A 25100-nucleotide genomic window follows, 5' to 3' on the forward strand; every position below is an offset into this window, starting at 1 on the left:
GACACAGGCTTGAAGCAAAAAGGTAGGTCTTTATTCTTTACAAGCACATGCAGGGTCAGCCTCCCAGAAACATCCAAGAGAGACTGCACTGAGGCACTGTGTGCAAGCTTCTTTTATAGAGTACAGTTACAACATGTGACAGTGATTTCACCAATCTCATGTGTCTTTGCCCACATAACATCATTCCAAACCAATCAGAAAGCATTAGCTAACTCCAGTAGTGATTTCCAAAATTCTGTCCATATCATAAATGTTACCATTGTCCTGCTGTCTGTTCAAGACTAATGAATTTTGGTACTAGTTGGAGCAGTTACTATAGTGAATGTGCTTTTCAAGCATACTTGGTACATTCCATATGCCATTGTTTTCTGATGGGTCAGGGTGACTCAGGTACACCAGAGAAATTTGGACACGTCCCCTTGAGTTAAGTTTGGGAACTTAACTCAGGGTGTTTGTGAATGTATGAGCATCCCCAGTTCTATTCCTTTGCCATAGGAGTTCTTATGTCCTTATACTTTTCTCAGAAATCCAATTTCCTTACTTATAAAATACATAGCTCAAGAGAGGGGATTATTTAAGAAACGTGAGCTTCATCTTGAAGCCACACAGCAAAGAGAAAATGATAACTCTGGTTAACCAGTATCCTTCAGCCTCAGAAATATGTAGAGGCAGGCAAGCAGGCCTCCCCAGATGTACCCTTCTTCTTAATGAAAACACACTTATAACTTTGTAAATTTAATACACTGATTTGTTTTAAAATCATTACTATTTCTCTTTCATTAAAACATTTTGATTATTCTATAAAACTTTTCTCCTCTAGATGGCATTCAAGAATCAAATATTGGCAATCCCTACTCATTTCATCAATCACAGCTTCTCTCGCTCCTAATGCTTCTTGATTCCAAACAATAGGGTAATTAATCATGCATCAGCCAGGTCCTGTCACCGAACCAGGGGATCGCTGTGACCTGTTTCCATCAGAAAAGGTTTTTGCTGTTAGCCTGAATTAAAATGCTAAGATTCTGTTTTCTCTATGAGCATGAATCTCTGGGCCCCACTAGGCCTGCAATTCAATACTTAATTCTTTATGATTATAAAACATATACCCCTTTTTAATAGTTATGATCATACATGTATGGATATATAAAATTCCCCATTAATAAGACAGCATGGGGGACAAGATGGTACCCTGCGGCACCCCACAGCACAACTGCCAGGGGGCTGAAAGACAGTCACCCAATGCTCTTCTCTGAGAGCAACCTTGAAGATAGGATCAGAACCACTGTAAAACAGTGCCTCCAATACCCATCTCACCAAGTCAGCACAGAAGGATACCATGGTCAATGGTATCAAAAGCCACTGAGAGATCAAAGAAGAATAACAGGGTCACACTCTCCCTGTCCTTCTCCCAATAAAGGTCATCCATCAGGGCGACCAAGGCCAATTCAGTCCCATAACCAGGCCTGAACCCAGACTGGGATGGGTCAAGATAATCTGTTTCATCCAAGAGTACTTGCAGTTGCTGTGCCACAACCCTCTCAACCACCTTCCCTAAAAGGGGGGTATTTGTGACTGGTCAGTAGTTGTCACAAACCAGTGGGTCCAGGGTGGGCTTTTTCAGGAGCGGTCAGATCACTGCCTCTTTTAAGGCAACTGTAACCACTCCCTCCCACAATGATGCATTGACCACACCCTGGATCCACTCGGTCAAACCCCCTCGGCAAGCTTTAATAAGCCAAGAAGGGCAAGGGTCAAGAGGACATGTTGCTGGCCACATCACTGCAAGCACCTTGTCTACGTCATGAGGCCGCATCAACTGAAACCGTTCTCAAGAAGGTACAGCAGACTTTGCACTAGACACCTCAGTCACTGGGGACTACAGTAGATGTGGAGGGGGCATCAAGACTGCTATGGAGGCGAGCAACTTTACCCTCAAAGTGCCTTGCAATCAATTCACAGTAGGCCTCCAAAGGATCTAAAATTCCATTTCCTGGAGCTGATGTCAACAGACCCCTGACAATATGGAAAAACTCCACTGGACACCTACTTGAGGATGCGATGGAGGCAGAGAAGTGGGCCTTCTTTGCCGCCCTCACCACCACACAGTAGGCACGGTTATGATGTTTTGCTCGTGCCCAATCAGCCTCACAGCACGTCTTTCGCCTCTTGCCCTCTAGCCGTCGTCTAGCCTTTTTCATTCAGCTCACTGGTGTACCAAGGTGCAAACCGGGCTCCACAATGCCGGAGAGGGCACTCAGGAGCAACCATGTCAAGAGCCAGATGAGCCTCCGTTCCACAGCGTGACAAGGGCTTCAACAGGATCACCTGGTCTATCTACTGGGAACTCCCCCAGGGCATTCAGGAATCCTGTGGATTCCATTAGTCTCTGGGGGTGGACCATCTTAATCTGTCCACCACCACCACCACAGGGAAGGATTGGAGCCATAAGTCTAAACTTCACCAGGAAGTGATCTGACCATGACAATGGGGTGACATCCACCCTCCTTATCTCCAGACCACACCTTCCTCCATCTGGAGCAAAACCAAGTCGAGGGTGTGCCCTGCCCTATGTGTCGGGCCAGTGACAACTTGAGACAGCCCCATGGTCAATAGCTGCTTTTTAAGTGTTAAAAGACCTAGTCTATAGTTAAATAGACCATCACCCATGAAGCACTTATAAGCATAGAGGTGACACTCATGCAAAATCCCAGGTCTCTGCCTGGTGATATTTGGCAGGCTCAGGGATGTAGTTGTCCAGGGTCTCAGGGGGTCTTAGACCCCTTACATTTTTGGGAGCAGGGTCTCAGCAGGGTCCCTATGTCTTCAGCATCCTATGAGCCAATCAGCATGTTAGCCACTGAGAATAGTATCCTAACATGCTTCCTTGTCCTTTCCTGCTGATTTGAGCCAATCAGAGTGAAAGGAGGTGAGTCAGCCACTGAGAAGACTCTTCTCAGTAGCTAACACTCTCCCCTTTCATGCTTTTTGGCTCCTAGGGACATCTGTTTTTGTGGGAGAAGGCAAGGATCTCATTCTCAGCCCAGCAGCAAAAAAGGGAGGGGAGCATGGCTGTGACTATCATGAAGGGACCCTGCCAGGGCCAGAGCCAGGTATGCCAGGGCCCTTGGGCATCAGCCTGCCCTGGGCCCTGGAACCCGCACACATACCATACCTACCTACCTTTCCCTTGAAGTGAATGCTGCTCACGCTATGCGTGCATGCCTGCCATCAACCAAGATGGTGGCTGAGGTTTCCCGAAGGGGCTGATGCCTCTGCCGCCATGTTGGTTGATGGCATGCATGCGTGCTATGCACGTGCATACCTGCCATCAACCAACATGGCGGCAGAGGCATCAGCCCCTTAGGGGCATCAGCCCTTCGGGAAACCTCGGCCACCATCTTGGTTGATGGCAGGCTTGCATCTGCAGCACAGCCAGCATTTACTTCAAGGGAGAGGTAGGTGGGGCGTCGTGGGCCTGCGTGGTAGTAGGGGGTGACTGGGAGCGCCCTCTCTGCAATTCATGGCAGGGTTGGGAGCCAATGCTGCCTCATATCACAGAAGGGAGCACTACCCACCCAGCCTAAGGAGGGGCCCTTGGCCAGGGCCTGACCTGGCCCCCTCTGGTGCTGGCCCTGGACCCTGCCCTTACAAATTTTGCCACTACACTACTGGGTAGGCTAAATAGAACAAAAAGCTTACGTTTTTTCAGAACATTGTTGAGGACAGTCCTGAGTTCATCAGCACTGATCTCCATGTCCTGTGAGAAAAAAGAATGGGCTGTGAAAATGGTAAAGTCTCTCAGAGAGTAAGAAGTTGCAAGAATTGCCATTCTAATTGTGATGTGTTCAATTTCTTTTCAAAGCAGGAATGTGTATGCATAGACAAAGGAATTGGCCTAATACAAAAATCAGAGCAGACTATGGAGGATGGCCAGATGGAAAAGAGGATGGTGCTCCCGCGTCTTTTTGTAGTTGTATATAAGAGGGTATTTCAGCAGGTATAAGTTGCATGACAAGCTATGTGTGCTGAAATTTCTTCTTCTACACAACTCTTAAGGGTGTGGGAGCTCTCTCCTCTTTTTATTTCCATCTGGCAACCCTGACTATGGAGCCAGCTGTAAAATTGCATTCATAAAACAAATACAAAATACATCACAAATCAGTACATCAGGTTAATACATCAACATAGCTAGATGGTCTTTTATGGAGAGTGTAGATTAACATTTTAAGCCATGGCTTAACCCAAGGTAGCATGGTGGCAGTAGGTTCAGGGAAGGAGCACAGTGCTTCATGATGTACCTGCATGTTTGCTCATTTGTGCTAAGCCATGTGGACCGGAACAATGTATATTGATAAGTTATATTAAACATGAAATTCCATTTAACCTGAGATTTGTGATGAGGGACAATCAGTATAATAATGAAAGTGTCTGGAAACTCAGTTGTCCTGTTAAAAAAAGGTAAAGGTGTCCCCGCACTTGTAGTGTGAGTCATTTCCGACTCTTAGGGTGATGTCTTGTAACGTTTACTAGGCAGACCGCATATATGGGGTGAGTTTGCCAGTTCCTTCCCCGGCCTTTCTTTACCCCCCAGCATATGCCGGGTACTCATTTTACCCACCTCGGATGTATGGAAGGCTGAGTGGACCTCGACCCCTTTTACTGGAGATTCGACTTCCTCCTTCCGTTGGAATCGAACTCCGGCCGTGAGCAGAGCTTCGGCTGCGTGACCGCCGCTTACCACTCTGCGCCATGGAGGGCACTTAATTAAGGACACTTAATTTTACCACACAAAAAATGGTTGCAGCCATTTCTGGCTAGCAAAACCAGAAAGAAGCTAGGCTGGTTCAGAGCTTGCACTTATAGTTTGAATAAAACCAAACCAGATGAGTTGAATAAACTACAGTTTTAAAATTAGAGTGAAGCAAAACAAAAAGAAACCTTTGCAATGGTGGCGGGGGGGGGAGGAAAATGCTGTGCCATCCTCAATTTTGCCACCTGTAAATAGGGTGAAGAATTTTGGGAGGCCAGTTTCACGCAGTGTTACATTTGCACTGACAGAGCACAGATGTCATAACTGTCTTTCAAAGATTCTGCAATTAGCTTTAGAGGGCTCATGGCCCTGGAGAGATCACTTCAGTGTTTATTTAAATATTACCAGTATTAGTCTGACACAAGATGGAAACAACTATGTACTCACGTCCCCAGCAATCTGCTGGAAAATATTTCTGAACTGTTTTTCTTCCTCACTCTCCTTGGAATCTCTTTGTGTAGGCTACAAAGTCACAAAATGAAAAGGCTGATCAACACACTTTCAAAAGAGAGAAGATACTTTTTTCTACGCTTGCTATTCAATCTGTTGGCACTGATATGATATAATTTATGTCCAAGAACCCCTCCAGACTATGTTTGTTTGTTGTGCAGGTGTATTCTGCAACATGTCATTGATGCAATAATAATGCATTAGTGGTTGATTTCTATTGGGCTGTCCACAAAGAATTCCGCTTTATTACTTGTTCTGCGGTGCTTCCCCAATGTTCCTTTATTGCTGTCTGGAGGGGCACTCTTGAGCTATAGCATAAAGAAAGCAGGACAAAAAAGAAACCAGGATGTGTATAAAAAGTTACAGGATTTTAGCAAGAGGTTACGGGACATGCACTGTATGGAAACAAAGCAAAATGCCTGTCCCAAAACTTTTGCAGCCACAAATAGCACAGTAGGGCCTCGCTTTACGGCACTTCACTAATGGAGCAGTCTCAATTAGACGCAATTGGACTAAAGCCCCACTCATACGGAGCTTGTTCCGCTTTTACGGCGGTTTTTGGGTGTCACGCGCCATTCTATTCAATAAGTTCCGCTTTACAGTGGTTTTCGCTTTTTGGCAGGGGTCCAGAATGTAACCTGCTGTATTAGTGAGGCCCTACTGTATTGAAAGCAGAATCACGTATAACCGCTACCACCATAAGCACAAATAATCACAAATGCATAATAAACAGGACATCTGGAGTGGTCCCAAATCAGTTTCTTTTCCCAAAGTTAGATATCTTCCCGCCCCTGTCTTTTTGGGTTGCTTCTTTGACAGCTGCTCCATCCAAAAACCTATCACAGATGCTTCTTTTAGTACAGAGGAGCATGACACTTTCTAAGGCTACAACCGTATGCACATATACTTAGAAATAATCCCCACTGAATGTGGTGGGGTTACTTCTGAGTAAACATACACAGTACTAGGAAAGATTTTTCCACTGAGGCAACCCTTGTCTATGAAAACTGACAACAATGAATTTATAATGTTTATATAATATTGTGTCAGGTCCTTGAAATACATGCAAGCAGAAAATACATATTAACCACTGTTCTCTGTTATGCTAGTGGCCTGTGTCAATTTAAAACACAGTCTTCATTTTTCTCATTCATGTTGTGCAATAGATTTTACTCTACAGAAAGAGTTCTGCTAACTAAACAATAACTAAATGGTTAATCTAACCCCTGTCTTTCAATTTGTCACCAAGAAAATTTCCTCTTGTTTCATATTGCTGAGTACTACATGCCATAACTTATGAAACTGGCATTATTGCAAACTATACTAGCAAGAGAAAAAGATGCATAGCTTGTTAGTAGTTCAGCACTGATTCACAGGCACATAATGACTTTTAAAATATCTGAGTTGCAAAGCAGTACGAAAGTCTAGAAACAAACATGACTTGCAAAAAGGCATAAATTATTTTCCTTTTACACAAGAAAGGGGTACAAAGGACTTGGGCACAGAATTGTGCCATCAGCCTGGTAGGTAATGTGAAAAAGGTCTGGTTTGTAGAAATTCAAGCATGATTCACCTATTTCACAGAGCATACAGCCATTCATCTAGTCAAATCAGAAGTGGCTGTGCTCCAATTCAGGCTAGTTGGAAAATGGTTTTATCATTGCCATTGTGATCTTACTCTAATTTTAAAATTAGAGTTTTTAAACTTATGAAAAGGCCGGATAAATGTTTCTTAAAAAGTAAGTTTTATGAAGAAAATGGTAAGGAACAAAAAAACAATAGGAAAGGGCACACTTTGCTATGAATGAAGCTCTCATCTACACCATGGGTTTGGTTTTGGCTGCCGCTTGCTCAGCTGTGATGCCAGCACTGGCAGCACCATGGAAAAGGTGAACAAGAATGTCCATAGTCAATCCAGGGCAATGATGCAGCTGGGCTGGATCTCAGGGTTGAAGTCCAGTGTCCTGCAAGCCCAGCCACCTGCCAAATGATCACCCAGAGAGAGGCAACCAGGCCTAGCATCAACTGACCTGCCACAGAGTCTTTTCTTCTTATTTTAAAAACATTTTGTGGTCTGGGCTGGTCAGGCAAGTACATGGTTACAGATGATCATTTTATTATTTTTACCTTAAAAATATATTATCCTTTTCTACAACAAAATGGTGCACTTATTGCCAAGTTAAATGTGTTGAACATCAGGACAACAGAAGCAACCTAGTTTTATTCCTATTAGTGGTGCCATGATTTAAGTGAATTTAAAATTTGAAGCTGCACATGCTCAGAGCATTTCTCTTTTTTAAATCAAGGATGGCAAACATTTGTGTTCAGGATTTTTGCTCTAATGCATCAGGAACACAGAAGCAATTGTAAAGCATGGAATGGAAGGGGGAAGTGAAGAGAGGATAAATGTTCATTGCGTGCTTCACAACTGAAAAAATAAACACAGCTGTCTAAAGCAGGGGGAGAGGGTGTCCCATAGGACTATTAAGTCCAGGGTCTACAAGTATCTAGATGTACCACTGATCCAGGGCTTTCCTGCTTCTCATAAAAGGTAAAGGTGTCCCCGCAGTTGTAGTGCAAGTCGTTTCCGACTCTTGGGGTGACATCTTGCGACATTTACTAGGCAGACCGTATATATGGGGTGGGATTGCCAGTTCCTTCTCCGGCCTTTCTTTACTCCCCAGCATACGCCGGGTACTCGTTTTACCGACCACGGATGGATCCTCCTTCCATTGGAATCGAACTCTGGCCGTGAGCAGAGCTTCGGCTGCGTTACCGCCACTTACCACTCTGCGCCACGAAGGACCTTCTGCTTCTCATAAGGTTGTGTCATAAACCCCCACTGCAGGTTGAATATCCAAGCTTGGAGGTTATTACAATAAGGAAATACACTAACTGAGAAATAAAGAGGGAAGATACATCCAACTGTTTATATAGCAGGTAACCATTAGAGAGGAAAAAATAAGGTTCTATAAGAATGAGATGGAATAAAATAAGACATGATTTTATGATTAAAAAAGAAAAAAAATACAGCCAGTTCCCATGCACTAGAGATGAATCTATGTGTCTGGAAAAATATATATCAGAATGGGGCCTCCAAGTGTATTTGTTGGGGAAAGACCAGTGAGCTGCCAGCTTGTGCTACAATTTCTGGTGTTTCAGCCAGTTTCCACATAACACTAAGTCAAACTATGACTTAGCAGGAACAAGCAGACATGGGTTCCCAGACTGAAGACTGTGCCTGCTACACTCCTCCCCCAGTCTTCCTGCTGCTGCACTACCTGGGGCTTAGGCATGGTCCAAACCCAGGCTCATGGTTTGTCTCACTCCAGATATACCATAAGATATACCAAAGGTTTGTCACTCACGGTTTGTCTGGAGGAGACAAACCGCAAGCCTCGGTTTGGCAGTAATGCTAAAACCAAACCTCAGGTACCACAGCAGGAGGAATGGGGCGGATGGAGAGCAGCCACTGCCACAGTCTTCATTCTAAGAACCTGCACATTTGGTCACTCATGCTAAGCCATGGTTTGGCTTAGCATTGGGTGAAAACTGGGTCATGCTCATTTTGTTTGCTTTCCTCTATAAGGAATAATTCTCCCAAAGAGACAGATATTGTGTCTGAGGCAGGATGCCCAGGCTTAGAACCTAGCCAGCCACTTTGACATGCTAGTTAGAGCGCACACACAGCTTTCCTCATGCTGACCAATACAGAAACCTCATTATTTTTGTTTTTCTTATCTGTGCTTGCTTTTCCCTTGTCCTTTTTAGGCCCCTCACCACCTTTCAGATCTTTGTTCTTGTTGGCTCTGTCTGAGACAAAGATGATTGGCTACAGAGAGAGGTGGAGAAGATGTAGCTAATCAGAGCATGGTAGTTATAAAGAGAGCAGTGAATTCACAAAATACAGTCTACATACTGAGTCATCAGTTATCTCACACACACAGTGTATTCAGATTCATAGTTAGTCACTGAATAAAGATGATCATAATAAACTGAGAGCGACGAAGACTCAAGGGTGGGCTTTTCATCACTCTAAACACTGGGCTATCTCTGCAGTCAATGCTTAATTACTATGTGTTTTTGTTTTGTTTTTTAAAGTACATAGCACGTTTGTACAGTTCTGGTATTGCAACCATTCCGAAGCACAAACACCAGCAATACTGCAATTGCAATCAAGTTCAGATAATAAGAGACTGACAGAGTTCACCCAAAGAGTTCCTTTTGTATCAATTCACAAAGAAACCAATCGAAGGCTTTAACAGACTAGACCTCAAACAGAATGTACTCACAGAAAGGTGTCCTACTTCAATCTTGTTTTCAACTTCCCTATAAGATTGGAAGGGTTGAGGAAAGGGGAAAAGAAAGAGGAACAAAGTAAGATATTTATCTGAGGTGCATCTCTTTACTTGGCTTGGAAAGCACTGCATGAACAGAGAAGCCAGGTTTAGTTTTAAGTAGTCTCTCCTGATATGCAGCACAATTCTATGCATGCTTTCTCATGAGCAAGTTCCAGTGTATTCAATGGTAAGTGCGCACAGCATTATAGCCTTATGACTGTGATCATTCTAATTCAAATGTATCACAAAAGAGGGTGGAATTATTGCTGCCTTCATGTTATGAGATAAGGCAGCATAATCCCTGATTCCAATCTTATTTTAGCCATGGAATCAAGGGTGGGGGTTGGTGAACCTCTGGCCCTCCAGGCTGCTCTCCCCAGGCCATACCTCTCACTGGCCTTGCTCTGTATCTTCCCCAAATGTTTTGCCAGGCTGGAATTTGTCCTTGAACTGTGATAATGCCTCTTGCTTGCCTGGATGGAAGACGGAGAGGTGTGTGTGTGTGTGTGGTGTATCTATGGAACCTCTGACGTTTGAGTGGCTGAAATGTAGCCTATTGTAAAAAGATACATCATGTCTGTTGTCCCACCCAACACTGGTATATGGCCCCTGGAAGGTTCACTACAAGGGAATGCGCCCCTCAGGCTGAAAAAGGTTCCCCAATTCTGCCTTAAGTTAACCGTTAATAGCTCTTCACATCTCTCTACATCTGCAATATGTGAATAATAATATTTGACAGAATTGTTATAAGGAATACTGATATGCTGAATGCTGGAAGATTCAGTACAGACTTCTTCACACAACACATTGTTCAACTATGGAATTTGCTTCCACGAGATGCAGTGATGGCCACCAACTTAGAGGGCTTTAAAAGAAAATTAGACAAATGCATGGAGGTCAAGGCTATCAATTGCTACCAGGCATGATGGCTATGTTCCACATCTACTCTGAGCCAGTATGCCTCTGAATACCAGTTGCAGTGAATCACCAGTGGGGAAAGTGCTGTTGCACTCAGGTCCTGCTTGTGTGCTTTCTGTAGGCATCTGGCTGGTTATTATGAGAACAAAATGCTGGACTAGTTGGGTCTTTGGCATGCTCCAGAAGGGTTCTTCTTATGTTATGAGATATGAAGCATTCAGGATACCTGAAAGACCATCTTATCCCTTATATACCCAGTCAATCACTGCGCTCTGCAGGTGAGGGCCTCCTGCAGATACCATCTTATCAGGAGGTCAGTTCTGCACAACATAGGAAATGGACCTTTAGTGTGGCGGCACCGACCCTTTGGAATTCCCTGCCCTTAAATATTAGGCAGGCGCCATCTCTGCTATCTTTTCGGCGCCTATTGAAGACTTTCCTCTTTCAACAAGCCTTTTAAGTTGAGACCTATCCCAGTCTGTGTCTATGTTGGAATTGCTTTTTAATATGTTTTTTTAATCTTTTTTTCCCTAAACAATATTTATAACACTTTTTATTGAAGATGTTTTTAAAGCTTTTTTAAAAAATGTTTTTAAAGTTGTTTTGTTTTAATGTATTTTAAGGTCTGTTTTTATGATGTTTTAAAGTGTTTTTAGTGCTTTTGTTTGCCTTCCTGGGCTCCTGCTGGGAGGAAGGGCGGGGTACAAATTAAATAATAAATAAATAAATACTCAAAAAGCATGGTAAACAATAATACAATGTTTTCTTTTTGTAACATGAATCTTCGACTTACTCTGAATGACTTTGTTTTTCTGAGAAAACTCGTAGGATAAACTCTCCCTCTTGGTGAGGTTCATATGTGGATGGGATAATGACATACTCATTTGGAGGCAACCGGAAGCGTTCAGCAATTTCTCTCATGTTTATGTAAGTCTTGCACTTTACTTTGGAGGCATTGTAGAGGAAAAAATCCTTCTGTAGGTGTTTTTTGTCACCCTGCATCTGTAAACAAAGACAAGTAACTGCCGGACAAAAACTGGTACATTTCCCAGAAATTTCAAATAGCATGCCTAAAAACAGTTGGCAATTGGCAACAGATTGCACCTACTTACATTGTCTTAATCCAGCTATAATTATATGTAACTAAGGACTCAGCTGGATGTGATGTAAAAAAATATGTGATCAGGATGATCTCTCTTCTCCTCCCCCCCCCTTTTTTTTTTAACTTCAGTGCATCCACATGGGCCTGCTGATTTGCTTGGGAAAAATGATGTTGTATCAGATGCTGTTACCCGTCTTTTGCCCCCACCCTTGTTTCTAGTTGCTGGAAACTGCAGGGAGGCAGAATACTCTTGTGTTTGAGTTCTGCTTGCGGCCTTCCCAAAGGCATCTGGTTGGCCACTGTGAGAACAGGATGCTGGTCTAAATGGGCCATTGACCTGATCCAGCCGGCTCATCCTACGTTCTTGTGGTTTATAGCAGCTTTGGGTGGTTAAAGATCTCAGAATTAGCAGCCCCATGAAGCTGCGTTGAAGAAAACAAACAGAAACATACAAAATCAGAATCTCTAGTAACATGCTTAGTAGTTGACCATAACTTCTTCCATTGATTTCAATGGGATTTAGTCATAACTACATTTAGGACTTTCCCAGATGACCTGTTTATTGAGCATTTATTCTGATTCACTTAGACAGACTTTCTTCTGCCTTTACTGAGTATTTGTTCTCATTTGCTTTGGGACAGTTTTATGTCAATGAGCATTACACGTGATTTGCTTATATGGTGTTTATGTGTCTTCCTATTAGTCATTTGTTCATCTTGCACTTTTCAGTGCATTTCCCTGCCACTTTCCAAATTGCAAAAACCTGCCCTGGGACTGCAAGATGAAGAATGAGATATAAATGCATATAAATAAATAAACCATGTAGACGAGGCCATTTTTGCATGTACTGAAAATGGAACTGACACTGATGGGAAGGAGAGTGTTGATTAGGTGGGGGAAACCTGTAACTGGCTCTACCTATGTGATGGCAAGTCTCTAAATGTTACACTAGTGCTGTAGACTAAAACCACAGAAAAGGAGCTACCACAGTGTAAACTTAAAACTCAGGAACTAGCATATGGCTTAGTGTTGAGCCTGAGAACAGTGTTATGCCTAGGGATGGAAGGATCTGCCAATTTTGGTTCTCTCAGTTTCTCATAGTTCCAGTCTTAAATTCAGCTCTCCACATTTCTGCAGCAAAATTCTCATGAAAATTTTAGTGCAAATGTTTCCTCAAAAACACATTTTTGCGTACACTTTTGATTAATGTATATACATTTTTGCAAGCAATTTGTCTTAATATAATGCATTTTATATGTTATTTTCACTAATATATTCATTTTAAACCAGATTTTCCCTTAATATAAGCATTTTGTGTAAACACTGGTTGGAGAACTGCATTGCAAAATTTGGATAATTGAGGATTTAAAGGGATGGCTGTGTTTCAGTTCTCATATTGTTTCAGGCCATACAAATTTAATAAATTCAGCTTTAAATCCAAACTGAATCAAATTTCTCCCCCATCTCTAATTATGACCAAATAGGCAACATTTATAATTACTCGTATCATGCCTGGTTTTCCTCCAAATGATGATTGCACTGGACTTAACATGAAAATAAATAATAATATCAGTAGCGGTTGTCATAATACCAGTATTTTTTTATTTGTTTTAACATTCATTTTGTTTTCTCACTGTACACTTGATATGTGACGAATACGTCCGGTTTTTGACATACATATTTTGTTTGAAAGGAAAATCCATAGATTTGAATGGAAAACTACAACGAGCAGCGTATAAAATTTTGTGAGAGAGTATAAGATCTCTCCATCTGATGAAGCTTGAAGCATGGTTTAGGATTCCAAGCTGATCACATATCTAGGAATGTTATCTGTTAAATGAGTGACATTTATTTTAAAAAGCGTAAGACAAGTTGTATCACTGCTTGAGTTATTTCTTCAGGTTCTGTGTAGTGATAACACATTCTCATATTTTTAGTTAAACCAGAGACATATATTTCCATACCTCTTCTTCTAGTAACACATTCCTCTTATCAGGGCCATAATATTGTTATGTGTGCTCTTGGCTATTACCTCTTTGCACATGTATCTGAGTGCAGGGTTTGGGACACTACACATAGGTTAAAGATATATGCAGATCCACCTTTCAGGCTCACATTTGTGCTGAATCACTGCTAAGAAACATAACCGGATGCTTCCAAAAGGTTGCCACAAAGAAGCATAAAAGCAATAGTTTTTTGAGAATGTTACACCAATATTTCAAAAGGTCTTCCTTCATTCTGCCCATACCTCTTTCGGTACCTGAGATAAAAACAAGGTAGAAATACCATTAGGAATGGATGGGATGATGGCTTATTGCATATCTATTTATATCTGTCACCTGAGATCATAGCTTTGACAAATGTCTGTGCAGTTTAAATCTAAGTTAGCAGCTCCTGCTAACTTAGCAGTAGTTAGAGAAGTGGTCCTGGATCCTTTTCAACATTAATCAAGATGATAGATACATTTAATAGGAAGAGACTTAGCTGCAAAATCAGGAAGACCCTGATTCAAATGTTGTCTCTGTCACAAACTCACTAACAGCGTAGTCCTAACTATATCTACTCAGAGTGAGAAATAAGTCCTATTGAATTCAGTGGGGATTACTCTCAAGTAAGTGAGACAAGGATTGTAGCCCAAGTGCCTTAAGCAAGCCATTGTCTCTTAGGGTCCATCCAGACCTAACTGCAAAATCTACGTTTTCCATATTCTGTTGGTGGCCTCGAGATCCATACATGTCCTGTTTGTGGTTGGATTATTGTGAAAACCCAATTATCCATATATGTGGGCTTTCTTTTTTGTCTAAATTGCTTTAACATTGGCCACTCCTCTAAGCCCACCTCTTTTCAGTGATTGGTTCATAACAGTTGTGTGCTTTTTGTGCATTTTTTGGGAAGAGTGCAGAAATGGGTTTTTTTTATTCCCTTGCATGCGCAGGTTTGTGGATGTGCTATTGGGTGGGAAGGAGACAAGGGGTTTGCATATGCTGGAAGAACGTCCATGGCATTGCGTCCGAGCATACAGACGTTAATGCAATTGATTATCGGTTTAGGAAAGCATATTGGTTTTTCGGTGGTATTTCTAATGCGGATTTGTGAACACAAAAATCTGTACTACTTGCAACATCACATGAATGACAGTGAATTAATGAGGATACAAAGCTATAACATTGCAGATTATAGAGTCATATGGATGGGCCCTTAACCTTATCCCAAAAACTGCAATATGGGGATAAATAATATTAAACCAACCTTATTACAACAAGATAATATATGTGAAATACTCTTAACCCTCTAAAGATACGAATGACATCCCTGATTTTAAAATCAGGCCCCAGTCACAATAAAAGACCAAAATGGGGAGATTATGCCAATTCATGCTAAAATAGTAGACTTTTTTAAAAATTATGGATATTTATCCCTTCAATTTTCACACCTCCTTCATCTTGGTCCAATCCTGCTTTCCGTATGATATGTTCTGCATATAGATTAAACAAATAGGGTGTTAAAATACACCCATCTCACACCCTTTCCGATTGGGAACCAATTGGTTTCTCCATATTCTGTCCTACAGTAGCCTCTTGTCCAGAGTATAGGTTGCGTATGAGGACAACCAGATGCGGTGACACCCCCATTTCTTTTAAAGCATTCCATAGTTTTTCATGATCTACACAATCAAAGGCTCTGCTGTAATCTATAAAGCACAGGGTGATTTTCTTCTGAAATTCCTTGGTCCATTCCATTATCCAACGTATGTTTGTGATATGATCTCTGATACCTCTTCCTTTTTTTAAATTCAGCTTGGATATCTGACATTTCTCGCTCTATATATGGTCAGAGCCTTTGTTGTGGAATCTTGAGCATTACTTTACTTGCATGGGATATTAAGGCAATAGTTCGATAATTACTGCATTCCCTGGGATCCCCTTTCTTTGGAATTGAGATATATATTGAAGGCTTCCAGTCTGTGGGCCATTGTTTTCTTTTCCTTATTTGTTGACAATTTTTTGTCCAAATTTGGACAAATTCAGTCTCAGTAACTTATAGCAACTTTATTGGTATGCCATCTATTCCTGGTGATTTGTTTCTTCCAAGAATTTTAAGAGCAGCTTTTACCTCACATTCTAAAATTTCTGGTTCTTCATCATATGGTTCCTCCGTGAATGAATCTGTCATCCTGTCATCTCTTTTATAGAGTTCTTCAGTGTATTGCTTCCATCTTCCTTTTATTTAATCTCGGTCAGTCAGTGTGTTCCCCTGTTGATTATTCAACATCCCTACTCTTGGTTTAAATTTCCCTTTCATTTCTCTAATCTTTTGGAATAGGGCTCTTGTTCTACCTTTTTTGTTGTCCTCTTCTATTTTTATACTATAACTATTGTAATAGTTCTCTTAGTCCCTACCTACTAGGCACTGTATTATTGCATTTAGGGTTCTGACCATGTTTCTATCTCCTTTTGCTTTTGCTTTCCTTCTTTCTTTAATCATTGTAAGAGTTTCGTCAGTCATCCATTGAGGTCTTTCTCTCTTTTTAACTAGAGGTATTGTCTTTTTACATTCCTCCCTGATAATGTCTCTGACTTCACTCCATAGTTCTTCTGGTTCTATGTCAACTAAGTTTAAAGTCTCAAATCTGTTCCTTATTTGATCCTTATATTCTTCTGGGATGTTACTTAAACGGTATTTTGTCTGTTTTTAAAGTGTTTTTAGTGCTTTTGTTTGCCACCCAGGGCTCCTGCTGGGAGGAAGGGCGGGATATAAATCAAATAATAAATAAATAAATAAAATATGTTGGCATTATGACTGGTTTGTTCTTCTTCTTTAGCTTTACTCTGATTTTTGATATTACCAGTTCATGATCTGTACCGCAGTCTGCTCCTGGCCTTGTTTTCACGCAAAGTATGGAACTTCTCCATCTTCTGCTACCGATTATATAATCAATTTGATTCCTTTATTGACCATTTGGTGATATCCACGTGTTTTGTTGTTATGTGCCTTCAAGTTGATCACAACTTATGGCGACGCTACCACATGTACAGTCGTCTTTTTGGTTGCTCAAAAAATGTGTTTGCAAGAAACAAATTACTGGGTTCGCAGAATTCAGTAAGTCTTTCCCCTGCTTCATTTCTGTCTTCTAAGCCCCATTTCCCCACAATTTCTAGTTCTTCTCTGTTCCCTACTTTTGCTTTCCAGTCCGCCATGATTATCAGCACATCTTGTTTTGGTGTGTGATCAATTTCTCTCCAATTCCTCCTCTTCTTTGTTTGCCATTGGAGCATAGACTTAGTTAAGTTAATAGGTTTCACATTTAATCTCATTGATATCATTCACTCAGACCTTGCATTATAGCTCCTAATTGCTTTTGCTATATCACTTCTCACTATTAAAGCAACCCCGTTTCTTCTTAATTTAAGGCATAAGGTTGGTGAAGGCTGTTATAGGTTGTTATATTCTTCAAGAATATTTCTAAAGTGGTTCATGTCTGATTGGACAACCTTTACAATCTGATGTTTAAAAGCAGCTACTACAGTGTTCCCTTTTTACATCTTGCTGTGCATACAATCAGCTGGCCATGAGGGATGTATATTATTGGACTGGAATTTGACCAGCTTCAGTTCTAAATAAGACAATGGATAACACAGTAGAATGGGAACCATGCTACCTCATAGATGGCAAAGCCAATAGTGAGGAGATTGGCTCCTTGCTTGCGTTCTTTCCTCCTGTTCTTCTGCATCAGTGCAACTAGGAAACTGCACACAACTTCTTCATCTTCTGGGTCATCATCTTCTTCCAGGAGTTTCAAGCGATACTGAGGATTGGTCCAAAATGTACCTGTGCAAATACCCCACACAAAAATGTTTAAACTAAAAATTGCATTTTAATTTTCGAACAATTATATTAATGGTCCTCATGGAAATCCTTCTTTGCTTCAGTTTTGCTATATAATCCATCAAAGGATTTTGTGTATTGTTAAACATTTCACCAAGCTCAGCTGCATGTTTGCTGTATCCACTTATCTAGGTTAAAATGTTATCTAGGTTAAAATGTTAAAATGTTCATTTAAAGCAGGGTTGACTAAACTTTTTTTGGCCAGAGGACCACATTACCCCTGGGACAACCCTCCAGGGGCTGCTTACCAGCAGTGGTTGTGGCCTCTCTCTCTCTCATATGCAGATTGCTGGGTAGGCAGAGATGCTTATGCTAGCTTTCTGGCAGGTATCTCATTGTTGCTTACTGGGAGGTAGATGGGTGAGGCAGTGGGGAAGTCAATGCAGTGCAAACAATCAGAAGGAGCACCGGACTGGAAAATCAATAGTATACACAATCTTTAATTGTATTTGTAATTTTTCTTAAATATATAATAATGTAAATTTTGTTTTGGTTCACATAGTGTGATTTAATCAAATAATGTTGATAAGGGCTTTTTTTTTTACAGAATGCTAGTAGTGTGGTGTAGTGGTTAAGGTGTTGGACTAAGGCTTGGGAGACCAGGGTTCGAATCCCCACATAGCCATGAAGCTCACTGGGTGACCTTGGGCCAGTCACTGCCTCTCAGCCTCATGAAAACCCTGTTCATAAGTCAGAATCGACTTGAAGGCAGTACATTTACATTTAGTAGTTCTGTGTGTGGCCTGGCTTGCACTATCAGCAATTTTACAAGGAGATCACTCAACTGAAGAAATAATAATAAATTGTATACAGCCTCCCACAGTGAGGACATAGGTTTCAGCACGAGTGATCGCCAATGAATGAATGAATTAATTAATTGTATGAATTTTAATCGATTAAGACTGCAAACCTAGGCACACCTATCTAGAACTAAGCTCCACTGACCTCAGTAGGACTTACTTGCAAGTAAACATAGGAATGTGCTGTAAATCTGTATAAACTGTGTTAGAAGGGGGGGAAAGCTTTCTTTGATTTTAGATCACACACTGCATCAGGTAGCATTTTAGAAGCATTTCTTCCTGTGTTTGAAAAATGGAGGAATACCTCTTCTAAAATGGACACTTTCATGGAGCTGTTTATAAATACCTGTATTATACATAATTACTATTTTTAAAAACCTTATTTTAAAAATAATAATAATAGAATATTCTAGCCATTTAATCAAAAACAATGGGACCCTACTATTTATGTACCTGGATAGTTACGGCAGCCTCCTGCTGTGCAACCACGTACCCACCGCCCTTCGGTCACTGAAACAGTCCATGTTTTTAGCTTATCACCTTCCAGGGTATCTGGCGTGAGATTACACATCTCAAGCTTTGTGAAGTACCTCAGGAAATCTTGGAATGACATCCTACAGGCAGAAAGGATAGGGAAGACATCATTAATGCTATGATATGCTGATTATATGGCATTATCTGGATGACTACCACCACATGGACTAATTGTGTTTTGTCTCTAGACGGTTGATTCTGGATATGCATGGCAGCTTAGACATAGGACTCCTCTGAAGGAAATGCGTATTTTTTTAAAAAAAGTAAAAAGTAAAAAATAGGATATTTACCAAAATTCCCCATCCTCTGCAACTCTATGCTGCAGGCGGATCTTCTCTGCATCGTCAATAACATTCCATTCATCTGAACTGCAATAAAATGAAGAAACTTTTCCAGTATACAAATGATTAAAAAATAAATAAAAGTCGGTGCCCCTTCTTAAACCATTGACTAGCACACAACCTTTTCTGTTCTTGATCTAGGAATGAAAAGTTTACCCTTCATTTGTTCCACAAATAGTGAATTAAGTAATGTCCCTTCTTCAGATGTCACCCAATAGAAAGTCCTATTATTTTTAATTCATACCTGTCCCACACGTTACATTTGCTGGGCCATACTTAACTGGGACACTGACAGAAAGTACTGCAAATAATTATCCTTTTTTAAAAAAATTATCTCTATTACCAGTAGAGAGAAGACAGTCACTTTCATTCGGGTTTCCCAGGATCCCTCTCAAGTTTGAAAATGCAAAGTACAATCCACTAAAAGTGAAGGACTCTTTGATATCAGTGACAAACATGTCAAAGCCTATTTAATCAAATCTAAAAGTCCACTTTCCCCACTTTCCCCATGTGATGTCCAGCAACTGGTATGTAGAGGCATATTGCCTCCGACTGTAGAGAACGTAGCCATCGTGGCTAGTGGTAGCCTTATCCTCCATGTATTTGTCTAATTCTCTTTTAAAGCCATCCAAGTTGGTGGCCAGCACTGCCTCTTCTGGAACCAAATTCCATACGTTAACTACTCCATAGTTTAACACACACTTAAACCCCTGAGGCTGCAATCCTAAACGTGCTTATTAGAAAATAAGCATCCCTGAGCTCAAAGGAACTTACTTTTGAGTACAAATGTTTAGGATTGCATGGCACACGTTTCAGTTACTCAAAACATGATGACTCATCACAGCACATGCAGAAGAATCAAAGTGTATTTACTTATTTTCTTTAATCAAATTAAAATGGCTTCACCCACCTGTCACTCCAAGCTGCATTCCATTCTACTTGCCCCCAAGGATTTCTCAGCCGCACCAGTTTGATCTTGTCCCCTTTAAATGTTGTCTTGGAGGAAGGCGGCAGGGGAAACATATAATTAATTCAACAGAGAGACCCAGACTGTGTAGTATGCATTCTCTTACAAACTCCAGCAGCTACTATTAGCAGAGTCGCTTTAACATCTCCTGGTTTTGCCTCCTAAAAGTCTATTATTTACATCTCTGCCCTTCACTGACATGAGTGAATGTTTTCCTTTTTTTCATTATGAAGTTACTGAACTACTTCCTTTGTATACAAAAGACTACATAATTTTTCTATATCCTAGCAAAATGCATATTTTGCTGAAGTTTAGACTTACAGTGGCTTTTCCCCTCTGCAAGGGTGGGGGACCTACTAAATTGGTCCGCCCCCGGAGACTACTGAATCCTGAAGGCTTTCAAAGGGCTCTGGGGGATTTTCCGGCTCATAAGACTGGCGCTCCTGTGGAAGCCCTGGTCGAACTGTGGAATGTGGAGATGACCCGGGCTGTTGACACGATTGCTCCTGCGCGCCCTCTCCTGTGTAGAGCTCATGCAGCTCCGTGGTATACTCCAGAGCTGAGAGCGATGAAACAAGAAAGGAGGCGGCTCGAGCGGAGGTGGAGGCGAACTCCCAACGGATGCAACTATGCGCTGGTAAGTGCTTCTACTAAGCTGTACTTAGGAGCGGTGAGGGCGGCGAAAAAACAACATTTTGCTGCCACTATTAAGTCATCTCTTTCCCCCCCAGCGGAGCTTTTTAGAGTTGTCCGAGGGCTACTTCACTCTGGCCCTCAGGACATGGTAGGGTCATCGGTGGCCCGCTGTAATGAGTTTGCTGGACACTTCCAGAATAAGATCTTATGCATCCGCCGGAACTTAGACTCCCAGTTTACAGCAGTTGATCCTATTGAGGTGTCCGGAGCACATTCTTGTCATGTTTTATTGGATGAGTTTCAGCTGGTTCGGCTCGAGGACGTGGACAAGGTGCTTGGACAGGTACATGCAATCACTTTGGTACTCGATCCTTGCCCCTCTTGGCTAATAAAAACTAGCAGGGATGGAACAGCTAGTTGGGCCAGGGAAGTGATAAATGCCTCTTTACGGGAGGGAGTGGTCCCTGGCTGTCTGAAAGAGGCGGCAGTGAGACCACTTCTGAAAAAACCTTCCTTGGACCCAGAATATCTCAACAGCTACAGACCAGTAGCGAATGTTCCATTCCTGGGCAAGATCTTGGAATGAGTGGTTGCTGGCCAGCTCCAGGCGCTATTGGATGAAACCGATTATCTAGATCCATTTCAATCGGGTTTTAGGCCTGGTTTCGGCACCGAGACAGCCTTGGTCGCCCTGTATGATGACCTATGTCGGGAGAGGGACGGAGGGAGTGTAACTCTGTTAAATCTCCTTGATCTCTCAGCGGCTTTTGATACCATCGACCATGGTATCCTTCTGGAGAGGCTCGTGGAGTTGGGAGTTGGAGGTACTGCTTGGCAGTGGTTCCGTTCCTACTTGGCAGGTCGTCTCCAGAAGGTAGTGCTTGGGGAACATTGCTCGACACCGTGTGTTCTTCAATGTGGAGTCCCGCAGGGGTCAGTTCTGTCCCCCATGCTTTTCAACATCTACATGAAGCCGTTGGGTGCGGTCATCAGGAGTTTTGGAGTGCGTTGTCATCAGTACGCTGATGACACGCAGCTCTACTTCTCCTTTTTATCTTCTTCAGGTGAGGCTGTCAATGTGCTGAACCGTTGCCTAGCCGCGATAATGGACTGGATGAGAGCTAACAAGCTGAGGCTCAATCCAGGCAAGACTGAGATGCTGTTGGTGGGTGGTTTCTCTGATCAGATGGTGGATATACACCCTGTCCTGGACGGGGTTACACTCCCCCTAAAGGAGCGGGTTCGTAGTCTGGGAGTTTTTTTAGATCCTTCCCTGTCACTCGAGGCTCAAGTAGCCTCAGTGGCACGGAATGCGTTCTACCAACTTCAGTTGGTAGCCCAGCTACGCCCCTATCTGAGCAGGGAGGACCTCACATCAGTTGTACATGCTCTGGTAACCTTGCGTTTGGATTACTGCAATGCGCTCTACGTAGGGCTGCCTTTGAAGACAGTTCGGAAGCTACAGCTAGTGCAAAACACGGCAACCAGATTGATAACGAGGACCAAGCGGTCTGAACACATAACACCTGTTCTGGCTCACTTGCACTGGCTACCAATACGCTTCCAGGCCAGATTCAAAGTGTTGGTTTTAACCTATAAAGCCTTATACGGCGCGGGACCACAATACATGCTGGATCGCCTCTCCCGATACGAATCTGCCCGTACACTGCGTTCTACATCGAAGGCCCTCCTCCGAGTTCCGACTCACAGAGAGACTCGGAGGGTGGTAACAAGAACTAGGGCCTTCTCAGTGGTGGCCCCCGAACTGTGGAATAGTCTCCCCGATGAGGTGCGCTTGGCGCCGACATTGCTATCTTTTCGGCGCCAAGTTAAAACCTTCCTCTTTTCTATGGCATTTTAATCTAACTTTAAATTTGTTTTAAGTCTGCTGTAACTGATTTTAGATTTTTTATTCTTTTATATGTTTCTGTTGTATCATATTATGGAATTTTATTGTATATATTTGTATTCTTTGTTGTACACCGCCCAGAGAGCTATGCTAGTGGGGCGGTATAAAAATCTAACAAATAAATAAATAAAATAAATATCATTTCTGCATGTGTACTTACCTCATCCACTGCTGTAACTGAATAGGCATGACCTGTTACCAGTCCATTAGTCATGCGTCTCTCGTACAGCATTGGAATTACGAGCTGTAAAATACAAAGCAGGTTAAGAGCACCAGCTGTTATTGTCTGCAGAATTTTTAAAAGGACAACATGCTCTGCCCTTTTACATTTTGTTTTCTCCTGTTGCAAAACCTTTAATAGGGGAAGGTAAATGGATATACACGTGCCGTGATAAAGATGAGATTACATAATAGTATGATAGAACAGGTGTTGCTATTTGTATTCTAGAAGAACATCTTACTTCAGAGGGCACAAGCAGCTCTGCAAATTCTGCACCATTCAAGGTTTCTGTAGCAAGGCCGAACACATACTTAGACGTCAATTCTATATCCATTTACTTGGGAGTAAGCCCCACTTGAAATTTTTTGAATATTAATAGGATGGGCAAATCATTTATTTGTTTGTCACTCCATAATCTAGGTTCTTTGGGCAATGTGCAGTTGAACCACTGAATAGAATATATATAATATAGAAATAGAATATTTCTATATATAATATAGAAAATATAGAATAAAATATAGAATCCACAAAATACAACTGCAATCTGCACTAAAAAATTAAGTGTGGAAGCCAAAATTACAGAGATCACAACCTGATTGCAAAGAGCTGAAATAACCTAAAAGTCCCAAATACACCTCAATTACTACCTGTTATAAAAACAGGGCCAAAGCGTTAATATTTAAGTAATTCTTAAGATGTCAAAAGGGTGCAGAGAGTAGAACAGTCTCTCAGAGAGAGGTTTATTGATCCATTGTGCATGGTCTAGTTAGATCATCCTAATATAGAATCATAGAATAGTAGAGTTGGAAGGGGCCTGTAAGGCCATCAAGTTCAACCCCCTGCTCAATGCAGGAATCCAAATCAAAGCATTCCCGACAGATGGCTGTCCAGCTGCCTCTTGAATGCCTCCAGTGTCGGAGAGCCCACTACCTCTCTAGGTAATTGATTCCATTGTCGTATGGCTCTAACAGTTAGGATGTTTTTCCTGATGTTCAGTCGAAATCTGGCTTCCTGAAACTTGAGCCCATTATTTCGTGTCCTGCACTCTGGGACGATTGAGAAGAGATCCAGGCCCTCCTCTGTGTGACAACCTTTCATGTACTTGAAGAGTGCTATCATATCTCCCCTCACTTTTCTCTTCTCCAGGCTAAACATGCCCAGTTCTTTCAGTCTCTCCTCATAGGGCTTTGTTTCCAGTCCCCTGATCATCCTTCTTGCCCTCCTCTGAGACTGTTCCAGTCTGTCTGCATCCTTCTTGAAGTGCGGAGACCAGAACTGGATGCAGTATTCAAGATGAGGCCTAACCAGTTCTGAATAGAGGGGAACCAATACTTCACGCGATTTGGAAACTATACTTCTGTTAATGCAGCCTAACATAGCATTTGCCTTTTTTGCAGCCACATCACACTTGGCTCATATTCAGCTTGTGATCAACGACAATTCCAAGATCCTTCTCACATGTCGTATTGCTGAGCCAAGTATCCCCCATCTTATAACTGTGCATTTGGTTTCTTTTTCCCAAGTGTATAACTTTGTATTTATTCCTGTTGAATTTCATTCTGTTGTTTTCAGCCCAATGCTCCAGCCTATCAAGCTCCCTTTGAATTTTGTTTCTGTCTTCCACAGTATTAGCTATCCCTCCCAATTTTGTACCATCTGCAAATTTGATAAGCTTGCTCTGTACCTCCTCATCCAAATTGTTAATAAAATGTTGAAGAGCACTGGGCAAAGGACCGAGCCCTGTGGTACCACATTCATTACTTCTGCCCAGTTTGAGTTAAGATTAGTTGGGCAGGATTTGTACTTCATAAATCCATGTTGGCTCCTAGTAATCACTGCATTGTTTTCAAGGTGCTTACAGATTGACTGCTTTATAATCTACTCCAGAGTTTTTCCAGGGATTGATGTTAGGCTGACTGGTCTGTAGTTCCCCGGTTCCTTCTTCTTGCCCTTTTTGAAGATAGGGACAACATTAGCTCTCCTCCAGTCATCCGGCACTTCACCAGTTCTCCATGATTTTGCAAAGATATTAGACAGCAGTTCTGAGAGTTCTTCAGCCAGTTCCTTCAATACTCTAGGATGCAGTTTATCGGGCCCTGCCAATTTGAACTCGTTCAAAGTGATTAGGTATTCCTTGACCATTTGTCTATCAATCTCAAGTTCCAGTCCTGCCCCTTCTAACTTCAT

At 41.9% G+C, this 25100-nt stretch overlaps 1 protein-coding gene across 5 annotated transcripts in view; it reads right to left on the reverse strand.

Annotated features, from left to right (window-relative positions):
• CAPN3 (calpain 3) overlaps positions 1-25100 on the reverse strand; it is a 57045-nt gene that overhangs the window by 10646 nt on the left and 21299 nt on the right. For 2 of the 5 annotated variants that reach the window (XM_061611306.1, XM_061611305.1), the window contains exons 7-17: positions 22854-22937; positions 20092-20177; positions 19131-19208; positions 18760-18920; positions 17280-17449; positions 13869-13880; positions 11312-11520; positions 9553-9589; positions 8979-9092; positions 5198-5272; positions 3700-3757 (exon numbers count right to left, since the gene is read on the reverse strand). In XM_061611306.1, coding sequence (XP_061467290.1) covers positions 3700-3757; positions 5198-5272; positions 8979-9092; positions 9553-9589; positions 11312-11520; positions 13869-13880; positions 17280-17449; positions 18760-18920; positions 19131-19208; positions 20092-20177; positions 22854-22937 — 1084 coding nt within the window. The other 3 variants (XM_061611308.1, XM_061611307.1, XM_061611309.1) reach the window with 3 other exon arrangements.

Source organism: Rhineura floridana, chromosome 2 (genome assembly GCF_030035675.1).
Source record: "Rhineura floridana isolate rRhiFlo1 chromosome 2, rRhiFlo1.hap2, whole genome shotgun sequence".
Classification (NCBI taxonomy): Eukaryota; Metazoa; Chordata; class Lepidosauria; order Squamata; family Rhineuridae; genus Rhineura; species Rhineura floridana.